General features: G+C 42.0%; 1 protein-coding gene across 15 annotated transcripts in view; it reads right to left on the bottom strand.

The window, feature by feature from the left end:
* LOC105482129 (G protein-coupled receptor 19) overlaps positions 1 to 15,186 on the bottom strand; it is a 96,859-nt gene extending 81,673 nt beyond the window's left edge. For 2 of the 15 annotated variants that reach the window (XR_003018166.2, XR_011609335.1), the window contains exons 1-4: positions 14,411 to 14,723; positions 13,886 to 14,055; positions 6,130 to 6,307; positions 3,458 to 3,614 (exon numbers count right to left, since the gene is read on the bottom strand). Coding sequence is in view for 10 of the 15 variants with exons in the window: in XM_011742110.3 (XP_011740412.2) it covers positions 3,458 to 3,463 (6 nt within the window). In the remaining 5 variants the exon portion in view is untranslated. The other 13 variants (XR_011609337.1, XR_003018165.2, XM_011742110.3 and 10 more) reach the window with 12 other exon arrangements.
* Positions 15,187 to 15,255: the final 69 nt, after the last annotated feature.

Genomic DNA, 15,255 nt, shown 5'->3' with positions numbered 1-15,255 from the left:
TTGGCCAGGATGGCCTAGAACTCCTGACCTTAAGTGTTCTGCCTGCCTCGGCCTCCCAAACTGCTGGTATTACAGGCATGAGCAACCATGTCTGGCCTAAGGTCTCCCTATGTTTAGGCTGGTCTCAAATTCCTGGGCTCAAGCAATCCTCCCGCCTTAGCCTCCCAAAGTACTGGGATTACAGGCATGAGTCATGGCACTCAGCCTCCCTTTTCCTTTTTAAACCATCCTCTCAGAGATCACAACTCCCATGTCATCCAATTTTTTGCCTTGGCTGATAGAGAAGAAACTGTGTCCACACTCTGGTCCTTCGCTCTCCTCTCCCCTCCCTATATACACCCTAGGAACGGATTTGATCATTCCCCTGGCAGGCCCTGACTCATTTGGCAGGGTTTACTTGCAGGCAAGCTGTTGTGTCTGAAAGGCAGGACTCAGGTATCACTTTCTCATATTCTTCACCCATGCTCATTGTCCCTCTTCTTATTTCTGCTTTCACCCTTCACCTCTAGGTTGAAATCATACTTGGCAAGGCCTCTCCTCTAGGGGAAGCCTCTCCACTTTCTCTCCCTCTGTTCTATCCTCCCATTTAGCTGGTTGAGTAGGTTGCCCCCTTTTAGATTCCAGAAGGATGCGTAGGAAGCGCAGCTAGGCTTCCAGATCCATGCCTCATGTGTGTGCTAGCCCTGCTTATCTGAGAAGCCCTGCATGTGTGGGGGCATGTAGCACTTGCCAGCTGGTTTGTGCTTCCATCAGGGCTGTTGTCTCTTTTGTGCAGCTTGCTCAGCAGGTAATGCTTGAGGTGAGCAGCATGAGCTGTAGAATTCAAGGACCCACACCTTATCCATAACCCCTTAATGATTTAATTAGATGGAAAAATCATGGGTTATATTTGTGTATATTATCAGGAGGGTGACTATTTTAAGCCTTACTATCTTGCTAACTTGAATTTAAATCCTGACCAAGCTTTCAAAATGCCCCAGGACAATCTTCTTCATTCAGAACAATCTTCTTCAGTCATGCCATGGTTTGGGAAAGGCAGTCTGATCCTAACCCACACTGACCCTCAAGATCCCAGAGTTCCCTAGGAAAGAGTCCTGCAGTCCTGTGAGCTTTCTATACAGAGTTCTAAGCACTGGGAGCCAGACTGAATTAGGAGAGAATTGCCTGGGGCAGGAGTTGACTTCTCAAGACATTCACTCTCAAACTGAGTTGAACTGTTTCAACACTTGGAGATGGGACCACGCAAAGCATCAGAGGAAAATAAGACTGTTGGGGTGCTTCCATCTAGATATGAATAAAAATATCAGCAGAACTTCATTCTAAATGTAAATAAAAATGTCAGGGGGAATGGTGATCTCCAGGAAATAATTTATGTATACTTTCTAAACTCTAATTTGCTGCTGCTCTAGGGCCAGTCTAACTATATAAACTTCAGGCATAATTTTGACTGTTACCAAGTTCTTACTACACATGTGTCTCCTCACTGTCCTCCCTATAAATACATGCAAAATGAAACAGGCATGGACTCCCAAATTGGCACCAGCAGAATACTGTCATTGTTTTGAGTCTTCTCAGACTTCATTCACAAGAGTATATTGAGAGCTCACCATAAATCAGGCCTAGTGATAAGTGCTAGAAATCCAAAGAGGAAAGGATACCGTCCCTCAAGAAGCTCACTCATGTGACTATAATAGCATAAAAGTGTTACTGGTCCCAGGGAAACGTAGATTTCAGCAGGGATCAAAGGCTTAAGCTAAAAGACTAAAGTTCAATATTGTGGAGGACACAATTACTTTTTAAAGTACTGCGCAATGAAACCCTGAAGGGAACTAGTAACTTTGTAGTTTTTCCATAGCTTATAGGAATCAGATCAGTCATCTTTTATTATCAAAGGCCAGAAGGAAATCCACACAGATCAAAAACGGAAATCTTTATATCTCAGAAATTTCTAGCAGTTAAAAAAAGTTATTAGCAAACCCCTCTTTTACCCTTAAAAACCTAAAATAATTTGCAAAAGAAACCTATTCCCTTATTTTAAGGTATAATATCATTGTAAAACAATAAATCTAGTCAGTTTGATATTACAGTTTATATACATAGTTTTAGAAGTTTTTAATCTATTTATTTTATTTTGAGAACTAGGTAGGTGCTTTTAAAGACAACATGCTTAGGTTGGCCTTGCTGGGTTCTGAGGATGGAAGAGTGTTTCTAGGTTCGATTTTTTAAAAAACCCATGACATAATTCTAGATTTCTTTTTCTTTAGACATCAATTGGTCACCATAGTAACATAGCATTTTACTACAGAGATCTATACAGCACAAGGGAAACAGAACAGCAATTACTTACTGGGTTACTTGGGGGTACAGAATGTGACCACAGGGATAATTTAAGATTAAATATAGATTTCTCTGGGGATCTGTTTTAGCAAAGCAAGCTGATTCAATCTTCTAGTAGCATCAGTTGAACGAAATTTGAAGCCAAATTGACTGCTGACATCGTTTGAAATAATATGAGGAGGCAAGCAGCATAGCTCAGTGGTTAAGAGCATGGGCTTTGGGGTCAAGCTTCATAGGTCCAAGTTCTATTTCTACTATTTGCTAGCTGTGTGACCTTGGGAAAGTTCCCTAACTTCTCTGTGCCTCTGTTTCTTCATCTCTAAAATGTGGGTAATAAAACCTTCCTCAAAGGGTTTTTATAAGGATTCAATGACTGTTTGTGCTTAGAAGAGTGCCTTGCACATCAGCAAGAACTTTCTTAAGTATTTGTTAAATAAAGACATACTAAAATTTAAAGGGGCTCATCTCTTTGTGCTGAAAATAGTCAAAGACATGAAAATTTGAGTTCATGGCTGATTATTTTAGCCTGTAACTTTGATAGATTCCTTTGAGAACTTCCCCAGGGTCTTGTGGCTAGCAATTCTACAAGATGTGAAATTCTGTGGCAGTCTACTGTCCTAAATCAGAGCTGGGAACAATCACAAGCAGCCCTGGTACCAGGAACATCAGAAGGAAGATGATCGCACAGCACAAAGGAACAGCATGCCTGCCCACTTTGGCTCCCCAAGCCACTGCCAATAACCTCTGGGCAAAGCATAAGCAGCTGAAAAGGGATGAAACACGCTTTTATTGCAGTGATGCTGAAACCTAGTTGGTTTTGGTAATTTTTTCCCCCTCTTTCCAGGATTCAAGGGGAAAAAATCCTTTTCATCAATGAGTGCTTTGTTTCATTAATTATCACCATACACAATTTCCATTCAATTTTTCAACAGGCACATACTCTGACAAATTTTCATTTTACAGAACTACCTAGGCATCTTTTCTGGACTGGTAACAAACCTAAAGCCTCTAACCAGCATCTAAGGCAGGACAAAATCTCCAAATTGCCTGGAAAAAAATAAGGCATTATGTCCTCTGAGCCAAATTTCAGTCGCAATACCAAGGGATTCCTATCACATACCTTCATCCGGACTTGATTTCAGAGACGTTCTCCTTAGATCTTCTTGGTCAGGAATAGCCCTTGCATACGAGTTTGGAGAAAGGCATAAACCACCAGGAAAGCCTGGAAACACATTCATTTCTGTCCTCTGCCTTCCCCTTGGCTCACAGCCTGCTTCCTGTTAGGGAGACAAGATGACGCTGTGCAGGGTAGACTGTTAAACCATCTTCCCGCCCCCAGCCCCACTCTCTTGTTGCCCCTCCTTTCTCCTTTCCAAGGCTCTGGAATGTGTCACATGGGAAATGGATCATGTGGCTGAAGGGGAGAATGTGGCCATCTTCTCCCTCCCTTCCCCCACTTTTCCTTTCAGGAGCAAAGCAGCAGAAATCTCTGCCCTGATTGGCTCAGACCAAAAATCTCCATATGAAAAGGGGAAGATTCAATCACCCAAACCTCCTTCCTTCTCTATTTTCTTTTTTTTCTATCTGAAGATTTTATCCTGACCATTCAGAGTTGCTCAGTATGGAAGATAAATGATGCTTTCTTAACCTCAACCCCTCTCTTTCTTTCTTACAGTCAGTACCCTGACCTGGCAAGGTGTTCCTTAACCTGCCCTCTGGATCCCCCTTAGCACACATCTGGGACAATGGAGTGTTCAGCACCACGGACAGCATTACACCCCCTTCAGTGCTTGTTAAAGCCGTTTGTCTATTTCACTCTCAAGTAAATAACAATATTTTAAAAAATTTCCCTGACGTCCTGTGCCTAAATATAAACCACATCATATGTTTAGGGCTCTGACTTCCCCTACTATCGGTTTACTGTTACCTTATAAACACAAACATAATTTTTATATTTCCTTAAACCCAAAAGACTATCCCATACTTACCTCCCTGTCCCCATCCCATCACCCATCCTCACCCTTTAAAAATGATCTATGTTTTATTTGTGTGTGTGGGGGGGGAGGGAGATTTCTGTAACATAGTTTACTGTATGCCCAAGTATCTGTGCTTATGGGGAAAACCACAGAAACACACAGGAATTCTGGGGTATACAAGTCTAGATGTTGTTAGCCCCATCCCTAGGTCTCAGGCAAGGCTGAAGTGGACAGGCAGGGAGGGAGCCTGGTTGGAGCTGTTTTGTGCAGGGTCTATCCTGCTTTGCTGACGTCCTCGTTGCCATGGTGCTAGGTAACTGCTGAAGAGGATGATTTCTTTTAAAACCGGTCACCATGGGACCCTGCTGACTAAAGAAAGGAAGAGGGAAAAGGGCTGAATTGCTGAGGAGGGATTTCAGCTAGCATTCTCAGAGCCAAATTGGATTCCTCTTGGTCCTCAATCTTGAAAGGAATCTAGGAATTAGTATGGACACTGCAATAGTTACTCTCCCCATCCTCCACCGCTTCTTTCCTTCAAAATCTAGTTAGGGGCAACTGAATGAGAATTCCAGCTTCACAGATTGACCCTGAAGTACCATCACAGGGTGGTGGAAAGAACTCAAGAAATCTGTTTCTCCTCAGGTTAAAACATCTGACATTTGGGAAGCCATTATCTAAGTCCTAACAGCCTTAATTGGGAGATACTTTATAACCACACCTGATTGTCCATACTAGGAACAATGTATGGATTCTTTATAACACTATGGGAGAAAAGACAATTTTTAAAATGTGAGTTGCTGAATTATTTTAAATAAATACAAATTTTATTAATACTTGGATAGCATTTGGACTACTCCAAGTCAGAAATATAAACTGGCTATACATTTGTCTCATAATACTGGCATATAACTTATTGTTTCTAATTCAGAATACTAACCAAGGCAGTTCAGAATATTTATTTTTTGAAAGAGGAATGCTGACTTGCAATGTGCAAAAATGAAAACTTTGTTAGCAAAGAGGTGGCACAGGGAAGCTGGAGTATAATTTTCAAGAAACTGAAGGTTCTTCCTGGATCAACATCCTCATCGTATTTTCTACTTTTATTTTAGGAGGAGTGAGGTTAATTCTAGTTTTCCTATGTAAGACTCAGAGAAATTCAACTGTTAATTTTAACACTTGACATTTTAAGAAAATTCATTTATCAAGAAAGTTAGATATTGAAGAAATTCTTTGAGTCAGCAGGCTGGTGACTTGGATATCATCTCCTCTCTTAGTCAAGAATAATTACAACAACAATAAAAACAACTAATATTTAACATGTGCCAGGTATTTACATACATTATGTCATTTAATCCTATCAACCCAACAAGACGAGTACTATTACTGGCATTTCTGTTTTACAGATGAAGAAATGGAGGCTTGGGGGGATAAGTAATGTGCCCAAAGTTGCATAGTGTGGGAGCTAGGATTTGGAACCACTGACTCAGCCTCCAGAGCAGGCATAGTGTACTATTCTGCATCATGAATAGACTAGACTAAAATAACTGGCCAATTTAATGTGCTGTGACTTACTACTATGGCTCCTTGACATGAGAAATCACAAAGATTGTTTTAAATTATTTGAGACCAAAAAAATGACCAATGTATTTATTCCTTCCAGGATGACTGCATGTATATATTATGGCTTAGTGATATTTAAAATCATTTTGTAAGGAGCCATAACCCAAAATTTTATTAAGGATGGTCATAAAACACGTTACATAATATACTAATTCTGCTTAAAAGATATTGCCAAAGTTATAATCACCAAACTTACTCCTGACATTGGAAGAAGATAAGGAAACAGTTGTCTTCCATCCAAATGCACAAAATTCCACAATACTTGTGCACCTGGGGTAATATTCTGAACATGAGTAATGTGATCTTTTTCTCATCTGCCTGGGGAATCCATTTGCCCTGGAGAATCCATTTGCCCTGGAGATAGGATTTTGGCACTGTTTAGATGTTACAAAAGGAATGGAAAAAAAGAAATTAATATTTGGCTTCTGAAATTCAAAATAGCAACAAGACAAAAGGCTTGAAATCCAGGCTATTGTTTTGAAAGCCAGTCTCTAAATTCCTTTATTTCTGCCCTTAGCTTGTCATCAACGAAACCTGGAAGACTTTGCTCAGTATTCTGTACTATAGACCTCTGGCTTCACGCAAAAACTTTCCAAGAAGTCCCAAAGCATGCAGAGTTTTATGGGAACTAATTTCTAGATCCTCAACTTCTACAAGTATGCATTCTAAAACAGCTTTTCTGAGAACTGGTGCAGTCGAGATGCCATGCTGGTTCTTGGTTTCCACTTAGCTTTTCTTCCATCTTACCATAGATTGCCGAACCTCTCTTCCACCTTTACTTCAAATCCTGCATTGCCTGAATTAAAAAACCTCCTGGGGACCAAACATAAGAATAACTGAAAATACTGGGGATAGTATTGAGAAAGTGAATAGCTCCAATAACTGGGTAACAAATCCTTTTAAAAATCAGGAGCTTTCCAAGTGCTTTCAACAAAATTGGAAACAAACCACTACCCAGTGGTCCACTGAGAAATTCATTAAAATAGTTTTCTTAAAAGAGTGCTCTTACCGGGCACAGTGGCATGTGCCTGTGTTCCCAGCAACACAGAAGGCTGAGGTGGGAGGATCGCTTGCACCCAGGAGGCTGAGGCTTCCGTGAGCTCTGATGATGCCACTGCACTCTAGCCTGGGAGACAAAGCTAGACTCCGTCTCTTAAAAAAAGAAAGTTCTTCTTTACAGAAAAATGCTAGTTAATAAATACAGACTACTACAGTTAGAACACCATTTCTGCAACCCCCAGTGAAATAACTGACTCAGGAAAAGATCACAAAAGGTGTTCAAAGCATAAGATGAAAAGTTGTTGAACAGGTTCTTTGTAGCTTACAAAGTGCAAAGGGATGTGTGTCCTTTTTCAATGGAGTGATTGGGGGGGTCATCATCTCACCAAGTGACCAAATTTCACGTTACTAATAGTGAGATAAGCTGAAATTATGTGCCTAACATGAAATGATGTAACCTACTCAATGTTACTGAAGTATTCTTTCTAAAAATGTTTAACCTGAATATAATCAAATCTGTACATATAATGTCGAGGTTTTGTTTTGTTTTTTAATAAAAAGGCAAGGGTTGGAGAAACAAGTTATAAGATATTATGAGGAAATAATCAGCCAAATCGAGAATGCAGAATAGTCTACAAGACAACTAGCTTAGACTCATCAAAAAGTCAAATCATGAGATAAAAGGCTGCCTACCACAGTAAGTTACCTCCATGTTGAGAGCAGTGCTCAGGGTAAGGGACTTCTGCCTTGACTCCCTTTTTGAGACAACTGCCCAAGTCCCTCATACCCCATTCCTTGCATTTCTATGGCTGTTCAGGCCAAGTCCACAATAGCATGGTCAGACAGAGATATGATAATCAATGATTCCAAGCCTTTCTGTTCCCTTGAAGGATGCTGAACTAACAGCCAGTAGGCCTCCCACAACCAAGGCAAGGTAACCCCACAGCAGGGGCCAGGGGTGCTGAGTCTGCCAGGGGAGGTGGCCAATACTCCCTGGGAGATTTTTCTGAATCCAAAGATGGGCCATGAGTTCACCAGCTATAGTCTTCAGCATCACAGGACAGCATGTTCCCCAGGGATCAGGCAGACAAGGGGTATGTATTAGGTTGTTCTTGCATTGCTATGAAGAAATACCTGAAATTGGGTAATTTGTAAAGAGGTTTAATTGTACACTTTTGCAGACTGTATAGGAGGCATGGTGCCCACATCAGCTCAGTGTCTGGGGAGGACTCAGGGAGCTTTTACTTATGGCAGAAGGTAAAACAGAAGCTTGCATGTCACATGGCGAAAGCAGGATCAAGAGAGAGAGTTGGGGGTGGTGCCACACACTTACACAGCAGATCTGGAGAGAATTCACTCACTATAGTGAGAATAGCACCAAGACATGGGGGATCTGCCCCATGACCCTAACACCTCTCACTAGGCCCCACTTCCAATACTGGGGATTACAATTCAACATGATATTTGGCAGGGACATATATTCAAACTACATCAGGGTGTCATCCTGGAAACCTGAAAGTACCTCAGTGCATACATACTCTAGGTCCAGAGTGAAGCCAGGAGGTACCCTCTCTCTCATCAGTCCCACAAAGATACGTAATTATATCCCCATTTCCCCCCAAACAAATGAACGTCATCTTCAGAAAAAAATGACAGGACCTCTTTGGGAGGTATTATGAAAGATGAAACATTTCATCCATAGGAGACTAATACTGTCTAAGGGAACTGAATGAAATTGAACTATATTTGAAACAGGATTAGACACTTTGGGTTTGTTTTTTTTCTGTAACCTAACAGGTTGTGGTGGTTTTAAAATACATCCACAAATTCTTTGATATGCCTTCAAAGAATGCATCTAAGGTCTGGCTGCCACATTAGCTTTTAGATGTGAAACCTAATCCACCTCCCCTTGAATGTGGGCTAGACTTAGTTACTTCTTTCTAATAAATAGAATGTGACAGAAGTGATTCTGTGACAGTTTCTACCTGGCTCTCACCTTCCTGGATTACTTATTCTGGGCAAGCCAGCTACCACGTCATAAGGAAACTAAGCTGCCTTGTGAAGAGGCCCACACGTAGCAAACCAAGGCTTCTCACCAACCAGCACCAACTAGCCAACCTTGTGAGTGAGCTGCCTTGGAAGGATATTCTCCAGCCCTAGTCAAGTGACTGTACCCCTAGCCAATATCTCAACTACAGCTTTGTGAGAGACCTGAAGCCAGATGGCCTAGTTAAGCTGCTCCTAAATTCCTGATCCACAGAAACTATGACATAATGTTTTTGTTCGCTTGCTTTCTTTTTTAAGCTCTGTTGAATTTGATATTATTCTTTCAATATACTAAACTGTGGGGAATTTATGCAGTAATGGATTAAACTCTAGACAAAATAAAGAATCTACATTTTCATGAGATATCTGTAGTGAGTTAAATAAGTGTCTTTGCTCTACATGTGTATCCCTAATGTGGAAGATATATGGTTTTATTATGACATAGAACATTAAGAAGGGGAGAACATAATTAGGCACATAACACTGTTGTCTAAGAAGAAAAAGAAATCCCCTTAGGTTGAGATGGATTTATTACGACTCAGAGGAAGTGCAGGGAACTCAAGAACCAAAAGTGGCAGCCAGACTTTAGACTGGACTGAAACAAGGGTCCTGAAAGTGGTAAGACCCAAGTAGTTAGTGACTCTTTTTCTCTAGGAGACCACATGGCCTACTGCCTCCAGTTCTCTCTGTCTCTTCATTAGCTGCATTCACCAGCTTCTCTTGAGATCAACTAGTTCTGCTTGTCCCTTATTGTATTACTGGCCCCAAAATGGCTGCCCCTAAATGGTGGCCTTGGATCTGAAATTCACATGTCCTTATAAATTCAATGCTCCTATCAGAGTGACCCAGTCTCTCAATGTTCTGACTCTAAATTCTTAGGAGGCAGAGTCTGTTTGACCCAGCCTAACTCAGATACAGAGCCAGATCCAACCAGCTGGGAGAACGGGATGGAGAAGAGTTCCCATACTACCTTCTCAGCACTCTCTAAAAAGGCCTGTTGGTCAATTTTATAAAAGGCAAGGGCAAACAGAGGGAAGAATGACTGATAGATGAAATGACTGGTATCTTGGTGTATCTGTTTCTAAAATTTCATTAACTTTCCAGAATGAGTCTGCCAATAGCTCTGGTCTAAACTCCCCAACCCCTATGACCTCCATTTATCTTCCATTTGAATCACCTGCTGAACAAGCATGCCCTTCACACTGCGTGTACTGCCTCTGTGGCTTAGACTTGTCACAGTTTCTCTGCCTTGTCCTCCTTGTGAACATCTACTCCTCTTTTCAAACCCTGCTGGGTTTTAGCTTATCTATAGTTCTATTTCTCTACCACTCTGTATCCTTCCAAAATAAGTTACTTACATTTTCCTTTTTGCTATAGTACTTTAATTTTCACATATACTACTTATATGATTGCATATATCATATTGCATTGACTTTCATAGATTCCTGTAGGGCGGATGTCATCCAATTCATCTTTATACCTCTAGGATCTAAAACAGCAAAATAGGTGCTCAGCAACAGTGTACCAGCACACTGAATAAGCATGACTTTTGAGATTAACCTAAAACCACTTAATTTGTATTTTCCACTGTCCCTTTGAAAACACCCTTCAAGGGTGTTTGGTTGCAAGGTTGGTTCTTCTCTTATCCCTGAATTAAAACTTGGGTGGTCCCATTACTTTTTCTGGTCCCTTTTAGTTAAGAGATGTTAATAACTAAAATATCCAGTCCTGTATAACAGTCAAAAGTTGGCACCTGACTTAGTTTAGGCATTTCTCCTTTCTCTCAGTTTGTACCTTCTGTAGATAGGGAAGCCTAGATTTAGCAAAAGAGTGTGGCCACTTCTCTTTTTTCCTGACTTGTTTCCTTAGATCTTACCCCTCCTAGTTTCTGATCCCTCCAGTGTTTGAGAGGAGGATGAGCAATACATCTTACTTTGTTGGTACTATTGTAAGCTGCCATCAGTTTCCCTGTACCTCACAGGTATTAAAAACTGATTCCTTATATCATGAGAACTTATGTGGGTTTGGGGGGACAAAACTCTACTTCTATGAACTTTTCAACTATATCTCCTTTGACTAGCTGGCCACTTACCTAACTCCAGAAAGACCTTTAGCTTTTCCCTGCTGAAGTCTACTCCTCTCTTTGGGTGGTCATCTTGGTCAGGTCCAGTGATGACTTGCTGCTGGCTTCTCTTGTGTTTTTTTTTTTTTTTTTTTTTTTTCAGTAACATTAGCCAGGTTAATGGTGGGGTTTCGCCATGTTGCCCAGAATGGTCTGGTCTTGAACTCCTGAGCTCAAGCGATCCTCCTGCTTTGATCTTCCAAAGTGCTGGGATTACAGGCGTGAGCTACTGCACCTGACACAAATTTAATTTCTTGCATCCCAAAAACAGGCAGAAAGAAAGATGGACTGGATACCCTCATTTATAGAACTGGAACCCCATACTGGTACAACATGAAAGTTTCTGAACAAGGTCCAACAGGTATTTGATATCCACAAAGCACAGAAGACCTAACTATACATATTTTTTTCCAACTGGACTTAGCCCCTTTCTCCTTTGCTTTCTGAGCAAAAATACTACTGGCCTCTAGAAGCTGAAATAACCCTTAAGAAACTGACGCATTACTTGTCTTTGGCTCTAGTCCTGGCTCACTCTAACTCATAGAAACCTTTAAAGACAGAGATCAATCGGTCCAGCATTCCTATCTGTCCCAGGAAGACTCTCGGTCACTCATGTGTGCCTGCTTTTCAAGAAAAGGAATCCAATTAAAGACAGGTAACTTCACATGGCAAAAGATATTCTTGGCCATTATCACTACCTTTTTTGTCTTATATTCAATAACTAAAGTAGTACGGTGATTTCAACTTCTGAATTATTTATAAACCTAGAAACCAGAATTGCCCTACTAGCAAGTAACTTGTCTCTTAGAAGCTGAAATTCCTGACCATGCCACTTCTCCTATTCCAAGTGATTCTCTGTTCCCTGAAAGGCTACAAAAACAGGCTTGAACCTCACCTTTCTCACCTGTTACTAATAACAAAACCACTTGTGTGGTCAGAGCAGCCACATCAACCCTGATAGGCTACAGGAAAAAGCTTCATTATCAATGCCCTGCTGCACATGCATTCCCATGTATAGCAGCCTCATTGGAAAAGAACACCCACATTTCAATCATGCCTTGATGCCCTCCCCAACCAATGAGGATTGCAGGTTGTAAAGGTCCGCCCCAACCCACTACTGCCATTGGCCCTGCTGATGGCCCAAGATTCACTGTGTGTAATGCAATAAAGACATCATTATCTGTGTTGCCTGTGCTGGATCAAAAGACCAGCTTGGGAGACTGAAACTTTTCTATCTCTACAGCTAATCCTGTGTATCTCTGGCAATTATACTAATGGTTTTATCAATGACCTTTCCCAAATTAGTATGTCAACCCCATTCTTATCACAGTGGCCTCCCTCCTGAATAGAGCTCATGATGCCCTACTTATCTGCCTGTCTCAAGTTCTAAACTTTATTCCTCCAGAAATTGTTCAAATATACAACCATCCAGATCAAGAGATCTTAAGCCACAGTTTTAATATATTTTCTCCTTCTAGAGGGAACTGTTTTTTTGTTTGTTTGTTTTCCAAAACGGAGTCTTGCTCTATCGCCTAGGCTGGAGTGCAGTGGCACCATCTCAGCTGACTGCAACCTCCGCCTCCTGGGTTTAAGCAATTCTCCTGCCTCAGCCTCCTGAGTAGCTGGGATGACAGGCGCGTGCCACCACGCCCAGCTAATTTTTGTACTTTTAGTAGAGACAGGGTTTCACCATGTTGGCCAGGCTAGTCTCGAACTCCTGACCTCATGATTCGCCCGCCTCGGCCTCCCAAAGTGCTGGGATTACAGGCGTAAGCCACCGTGCCTGCCCCTAGAGGGTACTCTTAAAGCAGTGGCTCTCAACCTTAGTTGCAAAATGGAGGGCTTTAAGAAAATACTGATGTCTGGGCTCCACTCACAGAGATTCTGATTTAATTGGTCTAGGGTAAAGCCAGGGCATTAGGATTTTTTTTAAGCTCCCAAGGTGATTTCAATGTGTGGGCGTGGTACAGTACCTGTCTTAAAAGTTCCCTAAATACAGATGGACCTAGATAGAGCATCCACAATTCAACTGGTAGGTGGCATGTACTATATACTAAGTCCTATGCTACCTTGTTTTGTCATTACAATAATTCTATGGCACAGGCACTATTATCCTTAGTTTACAAATAAACTGAGACTCAGACAGGTCACACAAAGTGACTGGCAGACCCTAAAGTCAAAGCCCAGGTCTGATTCCCAATTGTACACACTTTATATGATGTCATATCGAGATGTCATGCTTCTCAGAGCTGGATGATCCCACTCCCTAAAACAAGACACCCAGGCTTCAACCCTGAAATCCTATTCCATTGCCTCCATGGGTTTTTCCTGCAGCATCTTCCTATGCACTTCACACATACAGTTGCCAGGATATACTGTAGGCTGCCAAAATGAAATGAAGTCACTTTCTTGGCAAGTAACTACCATGCCTGGCTCTTTACTGAAGTACTTCCATTCTATATATTCACACCGGGATCCTTCTCCATCACTGCTAGCTTCAATCCTGTGGCTTTCCATATTTAGCTTTTCTTACAGATGAAGTGATATTGTTTACCTATCAGCCATTCCTTTGTTGGAGTAAAATTACGTATTCCATCAGCATTCCTCTGCCTTGTACTCCAGATAGTATACAAAGAACCAAAATATACCAGCTAAGTGGCATAGAATTGCGGCCAATATCAAGATGGACTCTAATATCTAGTGAACTGGGAGGCTAGAGGCTAGAAGTATGCACTTTTGTAAGGTGTCAGTGACACATCTGAGTAATGTGGTAGCTAAATCCCACCATTTCATTCCATGAAATCCACATTTCATTCCGGCTAAAGGGTAAAGCTGGTGAGAGGTGGGAAGGGCCAGGAGGCTCCATCGGAAGGAGGCAGACGCTTCAGGTGTTGGGTGGTAACTTTAAGATGTTGCGGGGCCAAATCCAATGCCTGTGCAGGTGTCCCATATATCCTGAGAGACAAAAAGAAGTCAGATTAGTCAGATCCCTCGAGACAGTTCCCAAATCGCTGACTTCTGTTACCGCGACTGTTCTTCCCAATTCTACCTCGGCCTGTGTTCAGGACTGTGGCTTTTAGAATCTTCCTCATTCCATTCCATTAGGGGCGTCCCAATTTCCACCTTATATACACCATGTACTAAATGCATGCCACTTCTGCCTGTTTATAAACATGCACAAGTTCACACTCTTTTAAGACAAATGTCCTCTACTGTCAACTTCTTTCGTCTGGCCTCCCAGGTAAGCTATAGAGCTACTGCCTTCATTTACCTCTCAAATCTTCCCATCTTTTCCTTCCCACGGTATTACCTTAGCTCACACTCATATCCTCTTGGTCACCAGCCAAAAAATAAATAAAACCTTTGGCCCTTCAGATTTCTGTCTTATTCTACAACCTCATTGATCGGCTCTCTCGCTCCCACTCCTTTACTACTTGATTCGCTGAAACCTCCCCTCACAGAGTTCACGGCCAATATAAAAACGGAAAGTAGGGACGACCACACAAGCTTGTGGACTTTTGCCAGGAAAATCTCACAGAATGTGGCGTTGTGTACTCGAATCCATCAGATCAACGCGACGGATACTCCCCAAGGGCCAAATCGCGCCGCCTCCCACTAGACGGAAAGTTTTGAAACTTTTGCGCGCTAAAAATGATGAGCCAGACGCATGCGCAAACATGCCCTCCCGAGGTCGCGCTTCTCCTCAGGCAGATCTCGCGTGGTTTGGGGAAGGCCGGCCAGTAGAAAGGTTTTCAGTGGCGTTGAGATTCCCCCCACCCCCCCGCCGCTTTTTTTTTCCTTCTTGCTGCACCAGTGGATTAGGGTTAGTGCTGCAGTGAAATGAAAAAGGTCAAGATAAAAAATTAAACTAATATAACTAGCCGACAGGCTAGCGGCATTTCTCTGGGGCCGAGGAATTCCATGAAGATCTCTGCGAGGCCCGGGGGAGGCCGCACAACTAGTTCTTCGGAAACAATTTTTTTTTTTTAAAGTAAAAATAAAGAAAGTCAGCCAGTTTATCACCTTGGAACCAGCGTTTTGTTTGGCTTTTCCGCTTTTCACTCTTCAAAAAAGCCCATTGGCAGCTACCCAAGTTACCGTCCTGTTGCAATTGCGCCTGCGCGGCGGTTTGTTTACCAGCCCGGGCGAAGCGCT

The sequence above is a fragment of the Macaca nemestrina genome, chromosome 10 (assembly GCF_043159975.1).
Source record: "Macaca nemestrina isolate mMacNem1 chromosome 10, mMacNem.hap1, whole genome shotgun sequence".
Classification (NCBI taxonomy): Eukaryota; Metazoa; Chordata; class Mammalia; order Primates; family Cercopithecidae; genus Macaca; species Macaca nemestrina.
The sequence above is the reverse complement of the archived record's forward strand: the minus strand, read 5'-3'. Positions and strand labels throughout refer to the sequence as shown.